Below are 22,783 nucleotides of genomic sequence, written 5' to 3'. Positions count from 1 at the left end.
ACTCCCTGGAATCAAATTACATGAAAATTAGCCGCCAAGCCTACTTTGACATTACGCCGTGTTCCTCCCGCGATAGAATTCAGCCAGTGCATGGTGTGCCATAGAGTGGGAGGGCAAAGGCCGCCAATTGTAGAAGGCTTGTTGGAACATGATTTACTAGAGCCACATTCTGCTGGTTCCTGTAGGCACTGCGAGCATGATTCACCGGCCCAAGAGCCTGCGCAATGGAGAGGCTCTGACATGTCGAAACTTGTTTGATGAGTTAGCTTCCCCTTCAAACTCTAAACTTCCCCGCAATGCACAAAACTTTGGAATCTCTCATGCACAGAGCCACGCTGAAGCAGCTTGTGCCAAATGGTAGCAGCATCTATCACTTCAGCCACAGGGCTTTGTATCTTCAGTGGCGTCTTTGACAACTACCTCCTTCTTACAATACACAATATACCTCCAGCATGCAAAACTCCCGTCATGACTGCATTTGCTGGTGCACTGTTGTGCTCACACCCTATGGGCACTTCATACCCTGATCACAGGTACAGCCCCTTGGTGCGGGTGCACGGCAGTCCGGTAAAGTTTTGGTAGTTTCAGAGCCTAGCGCACCCAAGACTTGAAGCAACTGATAAGTGTCAGCTGCCTCATTGCAATTTTTAAATAGATTTCAGGTCGTTCTCAACAAAATAGCCCATAAATTAATGCCTCTTCACTTTAACTTTTTTTAAAAAAAGATTAGTTAAATCAGGACACATCACAAATCAAGCTTGTTATTTTGAGTCAGTCAAAGCATTGGACCCTATAGGCAATATGAGAGGGAATCGGGATATCGTTGATAAATTGGGGCTCCCATGAAATCAGGTTTCGTTAAATTTAGTTCAGACTGTAGCCACTTTTGGCACCTGTCTTGAGACTGTGGTTGTATTTGAGAGCTGTCAAGACACACCTGTGACCACAACTCAAATCTAGGACTTCTTTTTTTTACCTGCCAAAATATTTCAAACATCACTAAGTGCCCCTAAAAAGGTAATTATTTTTGGTAATATAATCTATTCAAGCTTGTGTACTGCTCCTCACGAGTGACTGCCCACCTGACCTACCCACAAGAACATCGGTGTTCTTTTTACGCTGTCCATTACATGTGGCAATACACAGTCACATTTATCGCTGTGCCCTCTTGTCCCAGGCAGACAGAAGAGCCAACGCACGACTCACCGCCATTGGCAAAAGCTGTTCTCAAATCAAGAAAGCGCCTCCTGAAACACCTGAAAAAGTACAAGCAAAGGACAAAGGCTGCATCAACACTGCAGGATGGATAAGCAGCACATCCGACTATTGTCTGCATGCTCCGTCAACGTTAAAGTTGCCCATCCTCTGCACACAAAATATGTAGTGCATGCAAGCCCTTGCGGTTCTTTCAAAAGGAGCAAAACTGTGGTCTATGCAATGACTTTTTTTTTTGCCCTACACATACTATCATTTGGGTCTTTCAGAAACAGAAATTTGTCTGCTCTCTGCGCTCTTGAAAGCTAACGATTGTTCCGCACACTTTGGGGAGCAGTCCTTCATGTCTAGCTATGTGAAAGGTTAGACAAATACAAAGCTCCAGAGAAAAATCAGCCCCTTCCATGTTTCTTTCCGCCCACTGAAATGGTTTAGGGTAGCACATCTTTGGGCAGGAAATAGCTGGTAGGCTGCATTTGAGGGGATATAAGAGAATAATTTAATGACGGTGACCCTGGTGCGAGACTTCAGCCCACACTGAAGGTCAGGATGGAGCAGCTATCGAGTTTTCGACATGTGCGAGAAGTAGAATGTTGAGGTAGTCAGCCAGGAATGCTAACATAGCAATGTGGCCACAAACCGTCCTGCACAGATTGCAGCCTAGTTATAGAAAACGCTAAAAAATTAAACCAGGTGACTGCAGATGAAAGAGATAAAGGGAGCTTAGGTAGTGACATAAAATTTTGAATTCTTGATGTGGTGCCAGTGTAAGGCAAAAAACGACATAGGTCGTATACACAAAGTGATTGCGAAGAGCATTGCAACAGAAATGAAGGCCTGGCTTACTGGAGTATGAAATCCCAAGCTGATAGGCTGCATGCAAAAAGAAATCAGCAAAGCAAGACAAAAACTGTTGCTGGGCTAAAAGAAAATCACCAGGCTACTGGAACAAGTTCAGCTTATGCTATATACAGAAGAGCGTAAACGGCAGTCCAGAGTGCTCAGGAAAGCTAAAGAACTGGGAATGCAAGAAGGGGATGTGCAGCTATGGTGGCCCCAAGAAATGAAGCTCAAGTGGAAAAATTAAAAGTCGGAGTGAATGCAATAACAAATAAAGCTCAAACAGGGACACATGATGATAAAATAGTATCCCTTTACTGTAACCCCGTCGTACATTTGGCAAAACAGGCATGGCATTTCCAGCTCACACAGAGTTGGCAACAGATAAGAACTGTTCAATGGCAGAGGAAAATGTCCCAGAGCCTCCAAACCAGGCCTTTCTGATCGAAGCCATCGAAGGCATCCCAAAACGCCAATGCAGTGGTACAAAAGCGGGGTGAAACGAAGAGCAGTGCGGTGGACTCACCTGGTGAGCAGACCGAGCAGAAGAATGCCAATGCCCGCTGATGCGATGATAATTTTGCTCTGGCGTGGCACGTGGTTCATGGGGAAGCGGAGCCTCACCTGCAGCATGACCGGCACTGAAACATCGGGAAGATGCACTCACATGCTGCCCCAGCCCCGCAGGCCCCACACCCCCAGCAGCCCCACTCTGAGCTGCGACGGCTCACCTCCCAGGGACAACCCCGTGGGCACAGGTTCTCCTGGCTTCCCGCCCGCACACCATTCTCCTCGGCGCCAGTTTATACCATAATGTGACGCACAGAGCAGAGTTTCCCATATACAAACACCGAGCACCACACACTTTTCATCCACTCCCTGCCTGAGCACCGGAGGAGAGAGTCTCGCCAGCAAGCAGGCACATGCATGGTGGCCGGCCATTCCCGCATCACTAGGTGACAGTGAACACCCGGAGGCCAGCTGTTTACCGGCCCACTTCCTCAGGCAGCGGATGTGCACAGGCATAGCTGGCACGTGCGGCAGCATGAAACTAAGCAAAGTGACCTTATCATACGACAATTGGGCCACTTGGGTCAGAATCATACTTGAGCAGCGCCAAAGACGAGACCAAGAACACACGACCAGCGATGGCTGAATGTTTAATTTAGACAGAAAAGAACACCAAAAAGGGACGTATGGGCATCATAACGTGTTCTCCAGGAAACCAATCTCACAATGACGCATGCATGCAGATGTTTGTGAATGGCAGTGGCTCAGCTATTTCCTCTGTGTGCAAACTTGATGGTCGTATGGCCAAATTCAGAGATGCAGCCACACGCTCAGCAGTGGTCCAACAAATACGATCAAGGCGTTCACTTTAAAAAGCTTTGATGCTTGCGCCCTGTCTGCCTCCCATACAATTCTAAAAAAGTCCACAACACTTTTTTAGCATGCAGAAACCCAGCCAGTGCACTGCATTCAACACTGACATTAATTTGTTCTAATCCATTCCCCACACTCAGTTTCTGGCACCTGCTAAGGCCTGCATAACTGAACAAAATGATAAATTTGCATTTGTTAGCAGGTGTGGTACCAGCATGGAAAGCTTTCTAGAGTTGCTCATCTTTTTTTTTTGTCGTCGACATTTGTCAGATGAGGTGGAAAGGTATATGAAATAGTGTTATGGAATTTGCATAGGGTCCTTCCTGTATGGCTCCAGTGCTGAGCGACATTTTCCCGAGCAGTAAAGACAGGGTTTTGAGCGCTGACTTGTAAGGAATGGTTGTGAGGGTATTCCGTTACATTGGTCATTATTTGGTTTCAGTAGAAAAGAGTGATTTCACGCGAAATATAATTGATATCCTTAAACGTTTCATAGAAAGAGGACAGGGGTTGGATTTAACTCGTGATGGCCTGTGTACAGGAACTTGGATGTGTCCCTGTCATTCAAAAAGTCACACGTGCTGGGAGTTTGCCCCTCCACTGCTCCACGAAGCACGTGCGCAGCTTTTCTTCCGAGACATTTTAAAATTGTCAAGCCCGGCATTGCCATTAACACCCTTCTTTCCGCACCAACCAAATCCTGCAAACATGCGATGGCTTCCAGCTTTGACTGTCAAGTTCAGCGTCTCAGCAATGCTGGTTTTTCCAATGACACCCTCATTTCCACCTGGTTTTAAGCAACCTGAAACATCAGGAAAAGATGTGTAATGAAAAACAGGGAAGGGCAGGAGGCTGATGGTGATTCCATATGTTCATGGAATCTCCAATCGCAATGAGAAGATTGTGAGTAAATCCAATGCTTTCATTTTTTTTTTTTGTGGCTAAGAATAAGCTGCAAAACCTCTGTGACAGGATAGATAACAAGTCAGGAGCATTGGGTGCATCCATAGGTCGTGTGTGTAAACAGAAGCACCACCACCTGTTTGTTCCACGCAAAAGCAACGGGGTGTACTTAATTCCGTTGTGCGGTAAACAGTATAGACCATTTTAACGAGGGCACCGCCATCTCGAGTGCACAGCGCCCTCTCGTAGCTGGCCGATTCGCTGGCTTGGGCGTTTGCTCCGCGGTGCATGGGCGCCAGCAACGGCTCGGTGAATTTTTCGTTGTAGCACGTTGTACGTTCTTTTCCGTAATATGCTTTAAATTGGAAAGTTGTTGCATAGGACCAGTTTAAGTGATCTGGCTTAAATTGGCGGCTTTCTGGGCCACGGTGGGTAAACAATGCAGTGTCGAACATATGTTCGCAATACTTCACTTTTTTTTTTTTTGCGTGTCTGTGTCCGGGATTGCATGTAGCGGGTATTTTGATTGCTTTACTGCAAAAAACTGATTGACAAAACGATCTAACCGTGATACGCTCGGCGCCCATGGGCAACAAGCAGAACCGTGTGCCAGTGTAACAGACTTCAGGCCACATATCTCTGCAGGGGTTAATACAGGTATTTTTGGGTGAACTTCGTAAGTATTTGGCACATTACATAGTTTGTATTAAATCTTATCGATATATAAACACCTCACCCTCAGCCACTGTGCACTGCTGCCAACTATAAACAAAACTTGCTCTTTCTAGAATTTCGAGCTGCTCTGCAGCACAATTTAGCCGTGTAACTAATGCACAACATAAATAAAATAAACGACACAGCTCCTGGAGAGCGTCGTATAAGGACATATTAAGCGACCGCCGCTGGGCAACCAGACAAGCGTTCGCTTTTGCGTCGCTTAGTTTGATGTAGCCGACAGAGACATCACATTTGGGTAACAGGCTGAACTCTTGGCTGGAGTGAGTGAGTGAACAACTTTATTTTGCCCGAATCGGGGATGGGGGGAAAAAGGGAGGTAGAATCCCCTTCAGTAGCCCCCTTCCCCTCAGATTTTCTGGGGAAAGGGACAACCTAGGGAGGTGTCACTGTGAAAATCGCCAAGGCCAGCCCACGCAAAACTTGGAGCTGAATTTACCACAATGTGACCGCAGCAACGGTGGAGATGTTACTAATACCATCTGCGGCAGAGGCAAGTTTTGGTGACCTATTTTAGTTTGGAAAGAAGGTAGAAGAATTTTGTGCAACTACTACAAAGTATGTGTACAGAAAGAGCTGAGCAGAACAAAATTGCCAAAAATCTTGCGTGATAAAGCACACAAGCAACTCAAAAGATCCTAGTCTGGCTCATTTATTAACATTTCAATAAAATAATGTGTAAATTAGTGGTAATCCCGCACGCGCGATGCCTCCAGAGCGTAGTCAAGGGAAAGAAGCAGCCGCGCCAGGCCCACCGTGATCGGCGCGCACACTCCAGAGAGGGGGAAAGGTGGCCCGCGCCCCGCGACTGCTGCGTGCGAGAGTACGTTTCCCCCTCGCCCGATGGAGCGGTCTATATGGGGAGCACGGGGTGCTACTTTAATATACGTCTGCGCGAGCACCTTCCCAAAGGGAACGCCTCGTTCGCACTTGTCGGCCCTCTGCTCAATGTGTGGCTGCATCCCTGAATTTGGTCACACAACGATTCTTACACAGGGGAAATAGCTGCTGAAGCGTCTGCCATTCCCAAAAATCTCCACGCATGATTGTATGAGCCCGCCGTCGATAGCGCTGCTTGGTTGTGGGGTCGGCTATCTGGAGAACACATAACAATGCCTGTGCTTTGTTGTGTTCTTTCTGTGTGAATAAAACATTCCGTTGTTAGTCAGCCCTCGTCCTGTGTTGCTCTGTTCTTCGTCCAATCTTCTGTGCTGCTCAAGTATGATGTAGAAAGGAAAAATGTGAAATAGGACGACTGTGGATGACTAATTTCAAGGTATACAACTAGACATATGCAAGAAAAATGTGTGCAAAAGAGTTTCCATATGAATTACTGTATGTATAGCTGAAGCTCAGCCTAAATATCGCACTACTATAGGTTTTTGTTGTCATCCTTTGATTTCCAATACTCGTACTACAATCTGTTGCACTGCTTGCAATTCGTGCCCTGCCCCTGTTTCAACCATAAAATTTTTAGACCTTGTCATTTCAGCTTTTCAGCGAAATCCTTCCCAATCAACCACTGGCTGTAATTTGCTGGGCTGCACTCCAACCCACATGCTTATGCATCTGACTCTACAATGTTAATAAAGCATTCATAGTATTACAACAAACATCGAAATCTAAAGTGCATTCACTATTGGTCATAATTCCCTTCCATAACACTTTCATCACAGTGCTGTAATAATTATTCAACACAAGCCTACAGACAGCATCGATACCCACCATGCATGTACCAGCCACTAAAGTTTTGTGTTGAAGTGGTGTGCAGCAAGACAAAATTGCAGCCAGTAATTGTCATTCAAGATGAGCCTGTCCGAACACCAGTTTCAATAACCTGCAACTCACTAGCATGGCCCCACATGCACAAATGCTTCTTTGGACCACAAAATGCACATACTTTAACTTTTCTTGAAAATTAACCCCTCATGAACTAAGTTAACTTAGCCTAAGCCACGGAGCAAGAACAATATAGAAGGGCAAACGAGGCTTTCTTACGCGACCAGATAATGTCACAAGCGCTCGTCATATGTTAAGCTAGCAGCATCTGCCGCAGGTGAAGAAACTGCGGGGCTGCCGCTTTCGGCATTGCACTGCACCGCCACAGAAAGAAATGCGGCCGCTATAATTTCATCTATCAGGTGCCGCTACTCTCTCCTTCACTGTCGTAGCGACGAAGCTTTGCAGTATGCCTTGGTTTTCGTTGTGACATTATCCGGTCGCTCGCACGCACTTATCGTGATGGGCCGTTTCGCCTCCTATGTATTCTTGCTCCAGGGCCTCAGCTAAGCAACCCGCAGCCAGAGTGGGCACGTTTCACAGCTTAAGCCCTGAATTTTTTCTTTCTACTGAAAAGATTTTTTCTATGTGTTTTCTTTAATATCTGTACCCTATTAGTTTACAAACAAAAAATTGAGCTTGTGATGCATGTAATTAGCGATCTACAGGCATGACAACTAAGTCGGTCATTAGGCAATTAAATTTTAAAGTCAAGTAGAAAAAATATTTTTGTTTGTTTTCCTAAATTTTGGAAAGAACTCAACCCACATACAAAAATTGAAGCTGGTAGTGCAAATATTTTTCGATTGACAGCCATGTAATCTAACTATGAATTCAGTCCTTGGAATCACCCTGACGTCAATTTGGTCTTCACTGCAATGCCTTTCTCTTTCATGTGTTCAGCTATAGCAAAAAACGAACAATAGTTATATCAATCGCAAGGGGCATACTTAAAGAACTATTTCCCAGAAAACTATCTGTTTTCGTTTTGTTCTCAAATTGCTAGAAGACTTTTGGTAATGTCCTAAATATAGGACACCAGGGCCGAAAGGGTTAATGCAGCCCAGTGCACCCTCAAGGCCCCTGAGCGTGGCTAACGAGGAGTTCAGCCTTTGTGTGAGGTCAATCTACGTTATCCTGTTCTGCCTTATTAGGGCGAAGATTTTAAACGGCCCACTGAGCAAAAAAATGACGCTGTCCGCCGTCCAGAACAGAAAAATGGCTCTATTAGAGGCGGCCCAATGAACAAGGCGTTAAACAGAACAAGCTTGAGCAAGAGAGCTGGCATCCCTAGAAGAAAAACGGCCCCTTCACAGGTGTGGATGTCCCCGCCAGCACATGGACTGCAGGTGAAGAAAGCGGAACTCACCACCCTCTTCCGCTACATGGCGGCATGATCGAGTAAAGCGCAGCACGCAGGACACAGATCAAAGCCACTGGAGTAAAGCGCAGCGCGCAGGACACAGATCAAAGCCACTGGAAAGCGCCTCCAGTGGCCAGATAGCAAAGCCTTTCGACAAGGCGTCTCAGGTGTTCAGCGTTCCCATACACAACCTGAAATCTCTGGTCCACAGATGACCAGCAAACTGTGTTCACACTATCTCTGCACAGCCCACAGGCCTTGATAGAACCCCATTGTCAATGTTTTGCTCATTCACAAACCCTAGCCTGTGCGGACAACATAAGCCCTAATTCACAAGTGCTGGAGAGGTTATCCAGGGTGTTCTTTTCATGAGGCCAGACATGCAAACACCCCTGGAATACATGCTCCAGCGTGCCCTGCTTTCGTTCGCGCCTGTCCGAGACTGCTCACACAGCAGGCAAGCCAAGTGCAATCCAACTTGGCTTCTCCCCTCTGGTTTGCCCAAGGGCTCGTGGCCATCAGGCAGCCCTGCAGGTGCTCGCAGGCTAGCCGTCTGCCAGTGCACCATGCGGCGCCTAACCCTTCCGGCAGTTGGGAACGGTGTTTTGGAGCCAGGTGACAAAGAAAAGGTGCCCGCACACAATCCTGCGAACCTGCTGCACAAGAAGGCAGTGCAGGTTAGAGCACTGCACGGGCCTGATTTTAAGGCCCGAGCCCAGCCCGAGCCCGCTTTGTGAAGTCCAAGCCCGACCCGGGCCCGTAACACCGAGCCCGGGCCCGGCCCGGGCCCGTCGTCTCAAGCCCAGGCCCGGCCCGGGCCCGTCGTCTCAAGCCCACGCCCAGCCCAGGCACGGTCTTTTTTTTTTTTTTTTTTTTGAGCCTACGGAGGGCCCGCATGTGTGTGATCAGGCCTGGTCTTAGACGTTGAAGAAAATTAGTTTATTATATTTGGTCAAGTGTCTTCGTAGCCGGAAATCAGACGGAGCATCTAGTCTGTACAAGCACGCCCTGAATTGTAACGCAAAAAAAGGGGTTTAAAAGTACACGTGGTTTAGCAGCTCACACCGTCTGCAGTTCACGCCACATGGGCGTAATAATAGCTCGTATTCTTACACGAGAGGCACCATCACCTTTGATGACCAGACTCTTGGCAACTTCATGTGGTTGTTTCGGTCACAAGTTGGTATTAATGAAATTTCTTGTTCGCCATTTGATTCCACGAGTATGTGCGTGCGTTGAAATATTTTTCCTGGAGTGGGTGTTAAGCGGTGGTGCTTCTCTAGCACGCGAGTTTGATTTCCAGCCACAGCAGCCGCATTTAGATTGGTTCGACATCTAAAACACACGTACATAGACATAGGTGCACAGCTCCAGGGTGGCTTAATTAATTCCTTCCCCTCTAGGGCATTCCTTGTAACCGTATCTTTGATATGTTATACACCCAAATATAAAATCTTGATGCAGTACATGAAATGTCATTAAAGTTACAGTATAGTGGCTATCAGCCCTAGCAAAACACGTTTTTAAAACAATGTGTACAACTAACAGCAAGAAGCGCGTAAAAGTAAACTCAGAATATTCAATTTTATGCTCTTTTCTACACTTCACGTCGGAACTATTAAGGGCCTGGCCTATGAATTCAAGCCCGAGCCCGGCCCGGGCCCGTGGTGTTGAGCCCGAGCCCGGCCCGGGCCCGCGGCACTGAGCCCGAGCCCAGCCCGGGCCCGCGGCACTGAGCCCGGGCCCGGCCCGGGCCCGCCAATAACCGACTTCGGGCGGCCCGGGCCCGTGCAGTGCTCTAGTGCAGGTGCACGAGGGAGTGGTGCGAGACGCGGCCTGCAGGCAATCCGAAGAAAGTGCTTGGCAGCGGCCGTGGCCAGGCAGGCCACTCCGGTACCCTCAGCAACTGCATGCACTGCCTCCGATGCCTGCATGCTGCTTTGCAGCAAGTCACTGGCACTAGCAATGAGGGTGCATAAAAAGGCGGGAAACTACCTTTCGTGTTGATTAGCTAAAACGGACGGTTGGGCGAGTTGGTACATATTCATAGTAACAGCGCAAACACGAGACAAAGAGAAGAGGGCACAAACACAGCGCTGTGTTTGCGCCCTCTTCTTTTTGTCTTGTGTTGTTTGCGCTGTTACTATGAGCGTCGATTAGATATTTCAAGTTCAATGGCTTTCATTAATTAATTGGTGGTTAAATCTCGTGTCAGCTAGGTGCAAAAAAATAACAATGTTGGTCTCCTGCATTTTACAGGTGTTTTTTTACTGTCACAAGATTGACATGGGGAAACCGAAATCATTTCAGGCACTGACAGGAAGTTCATGCAGCTCATTTCAGACAGCAGCATGTTTCCCAGCTTGTTTACAGGCAGACCAAATGACGATTATTACACGTCTGTGATGCAGATGTGGTGCTTATCACTGCTTTTATTGTTCACACTATTGCTGGCTTCTCGCTATTCCTTCAGGGTGTCTACCAAGTTGACATTTTGAGATTCCCTGAGTTTTCCAGGTTTTCCCTGAGTCTTTTTGATAAATTCCCTGAGTGACACAGAACTCTATTTTACGTCAACACGGGCTGACGCCCCTTCACCGGTTGCTGTCACCCTCTAAAAAGCGCCTTATAAAATCAAAATATAACATAATAAAGTTGGATTGCGAACCAGTAACATTTATCTCATTCAAAAAGAAAACATAACAGAGTGGTAGTAAAATTCACAGTGAATGAAATATCGAAAAAAAAATGGTAACACCATGCTGCCATGTTCTCAGCTCGCACTCAATGCCTCGGTGCTGTATTTCACTGTTTGAAAGAGTTTTTTTTTTTTTTGGTTTGGATGAGGGACACCTGCATCTTAAACACCGTCACGTTAGGTGTCGTTAAATGCCACCATACTTCTAGCATCAAAGTGCTGCGCAGGATGAGCGGGAAGAGTATTTGGGATTCACATTGGAAATCAGAAACACCTCAACTACACCCCACTATTGTGACTCGGCGTAAAGTTTTTTGGCACGCAGCGAAAGCTACGAAGCCGAAACATGTTGTCTTTCTATGCAGCGTAATATAGTGCTGGCTTGCAGTTAAAGGTAACTCTTAAAACAGGGTACAATGTCTATATTTGATACTTAAGAAGTATTTTGAACACAGCTGCGATTTTTTAAAATTGGAAAATAAGAGAAATTTGTTTTTATTATTACGCCAGATTCACATCTCAAAGATTCGCAACGTGCGTCAACTAACTAGAAACCACAGTAGATGGTGTCAGGTGTTCCAGCATAGGATTGAAAGCTACTACTGCCCCTGCCCCTGTAGACTCCCTTACGCTGCCCCAACAAGCTATCCCGGCGTGCAAAATTTTCTTCCACCTTTAAGGAGTCTGGAAAACATGCCAGAACACAAGGGGAGCGTACAGGGGGTCTGGAGGGGAAATGGGGAGGGGGGGTGGAGTGACTCGCAAGCTGTATGAAGCTAGTTCTCACTGGAACCGAAGACTTCAGACGGCGCCATCAGCGACAGCTCCGGAGAGCTGTCCACTTTTGACGTGCTGTTACTTGAGCCAGCATTACCGTGAATTTCGATTCCTTTATAAAGTACAGCTAATTTTCCCTGATAGAAGGACAAATTCCATGAGTTTTCCCTGAGTTTTTCCAGACTGCTCAAAATCCCTGAGAATTCCAGGTTTTCCCTGTTTTCCAGGTTGGTAGACACCCTGTCCTTGCACTTCAATGGGCCTCAATAACTGTCATTACTTTGCTGGAAATTGGCTTTGTAACTCTGTAATTACGTAATCCAGTTAGTTCAGTTGTTATTTAGGCTCCTTAGTTTGGTTCATGTAGTTCTAAATTCATCTCTTTCGTTAGTTCATCTGCAATCCTCCAGCTCAATTACTTTATCTCAAGCTGCCAACCTATGTTGCAACGTGATGCACTTTGGAAGAGATGTGAAAGCCTGTGGACGAAACAATCCGGGCCTGCCAGTCACGACGAACTTTCAGCGACAAGTTCAGAAATACGAGTCAGGCGATGGCATACGAAGCGGAAACTTGCCGCCTTACTAAACTACTTGAAAGCAAACTTACATCGCCTCAACAGGCCATGGAACGAATAATGATCGGAGCAACACTCAGAGACAGGGAACGAGCTTCCTGGATCAGAGAACAAAATAGAGTAGAAGATATCATAGTACAAATAAAGAAAAAGAAATGTACTTGGACTGGCCCCGTATTGGGCGAAATGACAATCAGTGGACTAACAGGGTGACGGAGTGGATGTCGAGGCAGGTCTACAAAAAGAGAAAGTCCAATTACCCGGTGGAGGGACGAAATAAGGAAATTCTGAGGCAAAGAATGGACTCAAGCGGTGCAGGAGAGGAGGAACTGGAGGTCGATGGAAGGGGCCTTTTGTCCTGCAATGGACCTAGTCAGCTGCTGCTGCTGATGATGATGATGCAACAACCGGGTTCCCGACAAAGGGAGAGGGACTGCCAGCTCTGCGGATCCTCCAGCCTTGCACCACTAGCACAAGCTGTGCCATTTTTTTTTTTCTATGGATCACCAGTCCGGTGCATGTTGGCTGTTGAGGACTGACATTATCTAAACCTGCGAGGTCAGAAAAACAGGGCTGAGTTATACCAGTAAGAATGAGAAATCTTGCCAGCTTTTGCACAGATCTGTCATTGTTAGCCAGGATTTGAGGCAATGATGCACAGACATGATCGTCGGTGGCAGGGAAACAACCAGAGAAAAAGGTGGTGGGTTATAACCCACCACCTTTTTTTGGTGCCCAGAATTTATGAAACAGTTCTGAATCTTTGTTTGCTTCATGACTGTATTTACACTGTTTTTTACAACCGATTCTACAAGCTTTTTTTCCTTTCACTGTTTGTGGAAGATGAATCGTAGATGTTGAGTTCACAAGCCTGATGAATAGCCACAGCGCACAGCTTCTTCCGCTGTGGGCTCAGGCTATTCATTATGCTTGCAGGACTCAACATCTGCGATGCTCCTTGATTGGGAGCTACGCGAGTGGGAGAGCTCGCATGTGCGGTCGCGCTCCAATGGATGGCAATAAGCTTCAACCACTTCTGTAAGTTGCATTTCCATTTGCAGGGCTACTCATCTTCATTTTATAGCTGACTGGACCACTATGTGTTTGCAGAAGTTATAATAAATAGCGACTGCAGGCGTCTGTTGTCCACCTGTGTTTCCACAATGGAAGCAACTGCAATTAGTGACTGGTGGCACTGCATCTGAAGTTAAAATGTCTGTTAGAAGCGAGATTATTGATTAAAGTTCAAGGATGACTTGTCCCTTATAACCAACTGTCTTCTACATCCGATGTCTTTTATAAAAGGGGTCAATTTAATGGGAAAGATAGGGCAGCCAACCATGTGGGTGAATAGTGTCTCTTATACCCATTTGTCTCTTACATCCGTGTCTCTTATAACGAGGCACAACTGTACCCCTAAACGAGAAATATTGGGACGTATTTGCACCGGGGTACGACTCGATAAAAGGATTCAAAGGTAGCATTGTGCTCAAGGTAGGAGCATGCCCCATGTTCTGGAAGGTGCGACAAGTGTCGCAACGCACTTCGCGAGCAGTGCAGAAACTGATGAAGGTGGAAAAAGTAGAAATCATATATAGTGTCAGGCAAAGTTCCTAAGCCACACCACTAGTGATCGTCCCTAAAAAGGACGGCATAGGTCTGAGGATTTGTGGCGACTATCGTTGCACCGTAAACGGGTTATAGAACTGGCCCATTATCCACTGCCTCTGCCCGAGGATATTTTCGCAGTACTGCAAGGCAGAACCGTGTTCTCGGTCATTGACCTCTCACAGGTGCACTTGCAGCTCAAACCGGATGAGCGAGCACAGGAATCGCTCACGGTGGACACGCATTTGGGCCTTTTCAGGTTCCAGCGATTGCCTTGTGGCATAGCGAGTGCACCGGCTGTTTTCCAGGCCGTGATGGATCAGGCCAGGAGGATGGCGGGCTCAGGCCAGCTCCTCCGCTTTTCATTGCCCTAGTGTCTCGAGTGCTGTACGACAGCACTCTAGCTCAGCGCAGCAGGCATGGCTAGAGTGCCGTCCGACGACACTGGAATATTTAGGATTACACTAACACCGCTCAAAATGTCTGTCGGTGTGGTGTAGGGGTTGGGTCATAGTCTCTAGATGTCGAGGTCGGTGTTTCGAGACTGGCATTTGTCTCGTTTTTTTGTTTGTTTGTTTTTTCACTTTTAAATTGAACTATAATTTTTATGGCTTAGGTTAGTTTTTGGTGTTTTAAATGATTGCTTTCTGTTCGTTAGGTCCTTTTATGTCAGTTTAGGTTAGGTTGCCTTGCTTTATGTTAAGCAGAGTGATGTAGTGCCAGACGCAGAATTTTTTTTTTACAAAACGCCGGTGGCCGTCGATATAGTGGAGTGCTTATAGTACCGTCGAACGGCACTCTAGTGCATAGAGTTTCATAGATATATATACTAGAGGGAAATCTGTCGCTGCAGTCACGGGCCGCCGTGGGCGGCGCCATTGCTGCTAGCGACGTTCCTCGCCTGCTTGGCTTAGCTAGCCATACGGCTTCTTTTTTGTCCCGAAGCCAAAATCAACGAAGAAAAGTAACATTCTTTCTTGTTCATCATACATTAAGCTTCTATAAAACTACTGACCTTTTGGAGGTTCAATTTTATAATGACAAAACAAATTTCATGAATCATCTACAGTAATATTGTTGCTTTTTTGCAGCCATAGCCAACGTTCAGCCTGTTCATGAGCCATGCCAAGGACAAGTGGAACGTACAGTGGTGATCTCGCTAAGGGTGAACACGGGAGCGCGTGGCCGACCGTGCCCAGCGCGAACCATCACGCATGCGCTGTGCGTGCCCAGCGATATTTTGCTTTCAGCGCGTGCATCGCGTCATCGGAGCATCCGCTTGTCGTCTGCTATGTTGCGTCTCAGTCATCTGCTAATGGTGCCTTGCTTTGATCCGCGATTCCTGGAGCCTTGCATAAAAATGTAAAGGATAATAGTTTTCCCCGTATATTGAATGAAGGTCATAGCGCCTGCGCCACCTTTGAGTGACCACCTTCGAAGCCTTGAATTGCGTGCTGTGTGCATTTAAAACACTTTTTGTCGGCACTTGCAAAAATAAAGTGCTGTTAAAACCTGCGTGATCTTTTGATAAAGTCTGTTTGAAACAAGTGGGCGAGTTACGCTGCTGTGCCTAACCCATTGTACTGGAGCTAAAGAACGAATTACCGCTCACACGGAAACATTCTTCACGTGGATTCTAGTTTCCACTCATTCATACAGTGTCTGATAGCTCCACCGCTACATGCGCCATAAACATAGCAGACGACGCGCAGACGCTCCGATGATGCTGTGCGCGCGCTGAAAGCATAGTCTTGTTCGGCACGCACAGCGCATGCGTGATGGTTCACGCTGGGCACGGTAGACTGCTCTGATAGTACCGGCGGCCACGTGCTCCCGTGTTCACCTTTAGTGAGATCACCACTGTACCTGCCGAGTACATGACGGAACGCTCGCTGAAGCGCGGCTCCCCTAAACAGTGGTGCCAGATTTCCCTCTAGTATATATTAGTATGAAACTCAATGCTCTAGTCGTGGCCTCCGCGATCGGCCACCGGCCGCACGCCGTTGCTCCGGCCGTCCCATTCGGCGCGGAGCCAGGCGGAGAGGTGTAATTTTGTAAACTCCTATTCCCACCGCGGGGTGGCGGCCTTAGCCTAAGGCTGAAGAGACGCTCGTCTGGCCGATGCTGCCACCACTTTGGGTTGTAAATCAGCCTTCGTTGTCTCTTTTTCATGCCAGAAAACTCCCAATATGTGGTCTATGTGTTTTGACTCGACCATACAACTACAAAATTGCTTAACTTGTGTTGTTTAACACCCACGATTGCCTTTGCACGCAGGTTTAGTGGTAGTTTGAAAGCCAAACATCATAGCCCAGGGTTCTGTCGTGTCGGGCAGAATGAATGCCAGCGTGCTGAATTCTTTTTCCGCTGTTACAGCATTTTCACACGATATTGCTGCGCGAAAAATGCTTTTTTTGCCTTTGAAGTCATTTCGAACGCTCTGGGTCTCTCTCTCTCCCTGTGTGTGTGTGCGCGTGCGTGCGTGTGCGTGCACGCGAAAACAGCGCAATACCGATAAGCTCTCGTGTATCCTTTATAGGCAGGCGACTACGAGTCAAATAATCTGTTAGGCTTCCAGGGGTACGAATCAATCATTTTTTGTGTTTTATTTTAATATGCCAAATTATTTGCCATGAGTGAAAAAGTCATGGTTTTCCGCCATGCGTTTCACACCGCTATCGACTCTACATGTGTATTTTTTCGAAAGTCTGTTTCTGAATTTCTAGATTTGCTGGGGTAATATTCTGCACATAATTTGTTGGCATGACATATTAAGGGCATTATTTTTTTCGGGGAGCAGTTGAGGTGATCACTAATATCTGTATGCACAACATCGGCTGTAAGTAAGTTGTTCGGGATATTAGTGAATAAACAAATCAAGGGGAGAACTACCAATCGAAACTGGGGCAAAGATTTTTATGACATTACTTAGACCACGTCCATTTATGGTAGACTGGAAGTCTCTTTGTGCATTTGTATATGCAAGCATGCATGCCAATAAACGACACCAGCACGTTTAATCTGCCTATTGCGGAAGAAATACCGATAGTCATTTGGACAGTATACGCTTCTGATGCTGAAGTATACCACGTCTCTAAATAGACTCGCGTTAAAAGTTGTGCCAATCTTTTCAAGTAGTGTTGCCACGTCATCTACTTTATTTGCAAAAAACACACATTTAAAGGAGAAAAAAGAAAACGACATGGGGGTATTTTCGTGTTTACTAATGGTTGGATTTCGGTCAGTTGAATTACTATAATTTGGTTCTCGCTCGGAACGCACAGAATATGCGTTCCGTGCGTTCGAAACAACATGTACGAGATTTTCAGAAATCTGAAAACGTGTTGTTTTTGGAACCATGCGTGGCTGTAAAAAGGAATACTGTTGTGCAACGAATTAACTTATGCGTCACTCCGGACGTAGTCTATGTAGAAAATTTAAAAGTACCAGTAACTACCCTAATGGCACCAGTAACTGCTAACTCTCTCCTGCATTGGTGTGCGGTACTTTTTATTAAACGTTGCACACAGGCTGCGAAGGCAGCGTTTTCATCCCCTGCTCCCGCCCGCGCCAGGGAAAGCGATGATGATGATGATGATTAAAGGCCTCCCCTTTGAATCGGGGTGACGGCGTGCGCCATCTAGCCTATCTTAGTAGTTTGAATTGAAATTTAGTCCCTCAACTCGGATTTCTTTTTAATTCTGCCCTGCCGCTACCCCTGGCTGGGATGTTATTTTATCGACTTCCCTGCTTTTTTTCCACCAATACTCTAGCCGCTGCTTAGTAATACCAGAGTCCTTCAATGCTTTTCTGGTCACGAAACTTCTCCGTAACGCTATGGGAGAGCTTCATATGGGGACCAAAGCTCCCGCACGGTGGCGCTACGAGTCCGGTGAAGGCGGCTTGAACGGCGGCGGCCGCATTTGCAGTGCGTTGGAGCGCGAGCTTGCTGCTGTTTGTTGTGTGATATAGCTGTTTACACTCATCACGAAGGGCAAACTATGTGAACTACCATGCCTCTGACGTGCTGTGTACCTGGTTGCCGCTCTGGCTATCGGAGTACAACGGAAAAGGCTTCGGTGTTCTGCCTCCCAAGCGACCGCGAACAACGCGACAGGTGGAAACGAGCCATTCCACAACAGGAGACGGACGCTTTCAGCTTCGAGTCGAAGGCCGTTCGTGTGTGCGAGAAACATTTCGACCCTACGGGCATTATTCGAGCCGATGAGTTTAAAATAAGTGGGCAATCTGTGCTCCTGTAGTGCGAGAAGCTCAAGCTCCGCGTCGATGCCATACCCCAGATATTTGAAAACCTGCCGGCGTATTTTACGAAGCCCTAGCCACGGTCGCGCTCACAACGAGAAAATCCGTCTGCAAAATGTCGTCGTGTTTAGGCACTGAACAACAATGGGACTGCAGCTACTGTGATTTTGGTTATCCAATCAGACATTTTGAATTTGGAAAGCGGAGCATGGCTATCTTTGCCTGCATATATATATATATTTTTTTTTAACTTGACCGCCGCGCTTGCCCAGGGGCTAAGGCGTTGTGCTGATAAGCCCAAGGACGCGGGTTCCCAGCCGCTTTTCTGATGGAGGCGAAAAGAGAAAACGCTTGTGTGTTCGAGATTTCGGCGCAAGTTTAAGATACCTGAGTGGTTAAAATTAATGCGGAGCGCTACACTACGGCGCGCGCCCCATTGCCGGTGTAGCGTCGGCACGTTAAACCTCATAATCAATCAGTCAATGTTTTTTAACTTGCCGTTTGGGTGGGAGGGGTGTGACAGGCACTGAGCGGGTGAGTTTTTATCTGTCGACACCCTATGCCTATGAGGACAGCCGCGGTCGCTCAAGGCTGTAGAATTTACTCCTACCCTGGCCCCTCCGCGCGCCCATTATGCTGCTTCCATTCTGTGAGCGTTTTTTTTTTCCTGCTGTTCACGCTAAGTTTCCGAATCTCGGATATTTTTTTTACATTATTAGCGCGCTATAAAATAGGGCAAACACAGCGCTAACCCAACGTGCTGTATGTGTATATTTGCACACCTATTTGCTCAGCGCAGCATGTCGCCCAGAGCTGAATACAATTTAATTCTGGCGCTAGTTAACTTTAACTCAAATCATGCAGGCGGCTGCAAAGGCTAGTCAAAAATTGAAAACGTCAGATGTCCGCCTTCTCATAGCGAGAACGTAGCGGTTCCTGCCGCAACGAACGAACACTGCAACATACACGCCTCAGTAACATCTGTGGTCTTGCCTCAATTTCACAGCTGAGCTATGCGACAACAACTGACTCAAAAACATGCACACTTCGCTCGCGTTTTTACAGGTGGAAATGAAGAGCAGATGAAAGTAGGCGCGTTGCCGACGAAGAAACAGCCGGCCCGCAAGCGTCGTCGCCCGCCGGCGAAGCCTGCACGTTAACAGGGGCGATCCTAGCGGCAGCTTTTGTCCCTGAATGAAACCTCCGCCGGAGTTTCGTGACCAGAAAAGCATTGAAGGACTCTGGTAATACCTACTGCTGACCAGTTAATGCTTCCATCAATTGCGAAGCCCAGTGCCTCAGGAAGTAGGACTTTCCCCCAATTCTATCCGGCTGAATCTTTTGGCATCCTATTACTATGTGGTCAATTGTTTCTTTATCTCTGCCACATACAACACGTCTCATCCTGTGACGAATATTTGCTCATGTAAGTTCGAGTTCTCAAGCAGCCAGCCCGTGCCTCAAAGAGCAACGCACTACCTTTATTGTTGTCATAAAAGTTCTCTTTCCGGATCTCTTGTTTGCTTGCTTTGCAGATTCCCAGCAATCCCTTCTTTTCCATCCTCTCTTTCCACATGAGCGCCTCTGTTTCCTTCACTTACTTTTTAACTGCCCTCCCTTGTTTATTTGCCGCGGTCAAGGTATATTTAGTTGCCAGCTTTCGCGTCCTCTTCCGCCATTGGGTGTCCACACTTTTAAGGTACACGTACCTTTGCACTCTGGCTGCCCAGTTCTTCTCATCTAAATGTCTAAGCCACTCCTCAAAACGTATCTTACTTTGCGCTTCCCTCGCCTCAAATGAAGCCCAACCCATATCGCCTTGTACCGCCTCATTTGTAGTCTTACTGTGAGCTCCCAGTGCCAATCTGCCGACTGCCTTTTGGTTAACCTCCAGTCCCGACAGGATATCGGACTTTAAGCATAATACGGCATTAGAGAACGTGAGCGCCGGCACCATTACCCCTTTCCAGATGCCTCGCACTACCTCGTACTTATTGTATCCCCAAAGTGCTCTATGTTTCATTACTGCTGCATTTCGTCTCCCTTTCAGTTTGAGGTGTTTTTCATGGACATTCAGGTAGCCTTTTCCTTCATTAAGCCAGATCCCCAAGTATTTGTACTTATTTACTAATGGTATGGCTTCCTGTTGAATTCTTATTGGTGCTGTATGAGCTTCCTCGTTGAACACCATGACTCCAGATTTCTGTGGGTTAAAATGTAGGCCTAGGTACGTTGCCTCATCACCACAAATGTCGGCCAGTTTTTGAAGGTCTTCCGCATTATCTGCCAGCAACACTATATCGTCCGCGTACATCAATCCCGGAATCCGTTGCTCCACCAACTCTCCATTGCTTCGGTACGACATGTCAAAGCCTAATCCACTCTCCTAAAATCGCCTTTCCATTCCTCTAATGTAAAGTGTGAACAGCAATGGCGAAAGGTGGCACCCCTGTTTTAAACCTCTTCGAATGTACACGGGCTCTGTGCCTGTACGCCCTTCCCATGTAATATGCGCCTTGTTATCTTCATATATTTCCCTTAGCAGCCCCACAAATTCTGACCCAATCCCCTCTTCTTCCAGTATATGCCACAGCAATCCCCTATCTACGTTGTCATAGGCTCCCTTTATGTCCAGAAACAGTAGCCATGTTGGTCTGCCCTGGGCTGCCGAAATTCCTTAGGCTACGCGCGCCGCGGTGCGGCGAAAAACGCGGCCACGCCCCCTTTTCAACTTACGCTCCCTCCGGCAGTGCTGTTAACTTAGCGAGAAAGTCGCTAAATTTAGCGTGTTTTCAGTCGTGCTAGCGACAATTCTATCTCTTTGGAGTCTTAGCGACTTTTTTGGAGACTTTGAGAAATTGAATTACAGTGTGCTAAACAGGCATAAAATATTGTGAAACAGGGTAGTGCTCGGAACAAGCTTCGAAAAGTGACGCCAAAACCAATGGCCAAAACAGGATCAAGCCTTTGTGGCGCTGCGATCTTTAGCGTGCAATGCGGCCGCAGGTGGCCGTCAGTAGCCGTTCCAAGCACTCAGCCAGTCAAAAACTAAAAATCCAGTCAAAAACTAAAAATCTCCGAAAAAAAGTAATCATCATGATCAGTGCTTAGCGACTTTTCGTTATAATTGGCGACTTTTAGGAAGCGTCCTGGCGACTTTGCCCCCCAAAAAGTTAACAGCACTGCCCTCCGGGGGATTAGGACCGCCGGTAGCCGATCGCGGACGCCACGCTCTAGTGACTAGACACAGCCTTTCACTACACTACCAAATCTGGCCGGCCGGCCGGCCGTTATAGCCACGATCACCATCACCCTCCTTAGGCCACTCAAGCGCAACTCCGAGGCCTATCGATTGGGGTACGGCTGGTGCAGAGGCTAACGAAGCGTGGACAACGTGTTCGCCAAGTACGCAACAGCCAACGAACGAACTCGACCCGTGGCAGGTTTGAAGCGACAAATAGACCTTGTCTCTGCACTGTATCCTGTGGCAGCGGAAATGAGCACGCAAAGCCCTCTCAGGTCGTTTGCGGCGATGTCCACCAGCCAAACAGCCACAATGTGAAGAAGGTAGCCGTGTCGACGGGGAGGACACTCACATTTCGGGTCGTCGTCGAGTCCTTTGGCGGGATACGCTACGCTGGCTGCTTAAGTTTCTGCGAGGTGCTGGTCGCCGCCGACGACATGTGCGTATTAGCAGCGACCTGGCGGCTCCCCGCTTGTCACCGGGGGCCGCACGGCCGCAAGCGAGGTTCGTCACCATGCGCAGTCCAAGACGACATCGTCAACATCGTTGCTACTTCGGCCGGCGCCGCCGGCTGGATGTGGATGTGGATATGGCTCTTCCCTTCGTAACGGGCGGCAACCGCGACGGGTGCCTAGCCAGTGCTTATACTTATACGTAAAAAAAAAATTAGCAATAAAAAATTGGCAATAAAAACTGAAACACACACTAAACTCAAAACACAAAGTAACAGAAACAAAAACCATAGCGTCCGCTACATTCGGCAATGTTCATGGCGCTTGCCAACACGCCAGGGACATTCGCCACCAGTCCTCCAGGCGCCGCTTGGACGCTTGGATGGCGTTGCCCCCTGGTGCAAGCGTCGCTCCCGCTGCAGCGTTCGCCATCTCCTCACGCGATGTCGCCCCGCTCGCCAGGCTCAAGGGCGGGCCGGTGGGGCCGTCGTCTGCTTCACCATGCGCGGCTCCGTGCGGGCTTTGTGTCCTGAAGCCGAGCGCCTCCTCCAGCGTAGCGGCCGACGGTGCTGGTTTAATTGCCGTGCAGTCTAGGAGGATGTGCTTAACCGTCTCCTCCACCACACCGCACGCCACGCATTGCGTAGGCAGTGTACCACCCGTCCTCTTCCGCCAGACCCTGGTGCGCAGGGCTCCCAGCCGCGCCTCCGCCAGCAGGTCGCTGCCCCGAGAGTTATCGTAGCAAGTCGCCTTGCGTATCGACCTTTTCTCTCGGACGTACATTGCCAGGGTAACCCTCTTTCCCGCTCCATCACGCCACTTCGCCTCCTCCCTCTGGTTCGCCAGCTTCCTGAGGGTGTTGGGAGTCATGGCTGGCTGACCACCCTCGAGGCACGGTGCTGCGAGCCCGTAAAGTGACCTCAGCTTCCGAGTCCTCTTCGACCAG

The 22,783-nt window shown here is 47.8% G+C and overlaps 1 protein-coding gene across 2 annotated transcripts; it reads right to left on the bottom strand.

Moving 5' to 3' along the window:
* Positions 1–11: 11 nt before the first annotated feature.
* LOC144166363 (uncharacterized) lies at positions 12–22,774 on the bottom strand. Of its 2 annotated transcripts, none has more exons than XM_077695889.1 (3): positions 21,738–22,774; positions 2,582–2,679; positions 12–1,256 (listed from the first exon to the last, which is right to left on the bottom strand). In XM_077695889.1, the coding sequence occupies exon 1, from the start codon at positions 22,705–22,707 to the stop codon at positions 22,153–22,155; it is 555 nt and encodes a 184-aa protein (XP_077552015.1). In that variant the 5' UTR covers positions 22,708–22,774; the 3' UTR covers positions 12–1,256; positions 2,582–2,679; positions 21,738–22,152. The 2 variants fall into 2 exon arrangements, with proteins under 2 accessions (XP_077552015.1, XP_077552008.1); XM_077695882.1 differs by having other exon boundaries at positions 14–1,256; positions 2,582–2,696.
* Between the last annotated feature and the right edge of the window lie 9 nt (positions 22,775–22,783).

The sequence above is a fragment of the Haemaphysalis longicornis genome, unplaced genomic scaffold (assembly GCF_048455015.1).
Source record: "Haemaphysalis longicornis isolate Haplotype H1 unplaced genomic scaffold, Haemaphysalis longicornis Haplotype H1 scaffold_1, whole genome shotgun sequence".
In the NCBI taxonomy this organism is placed as follows: domain Eukaryota; kingdom Metazoa; phylum Arthropoda; class Arachnida; order Ixodida; family Ixodidae; genus Haemaphysalis; species Haemaphysalis longicornis.
The sequence above is the reverse complement of the archived record's forward strand: the minus strand, read 5'-3'. Positions and strand labels throughout refer to the sequence as shown.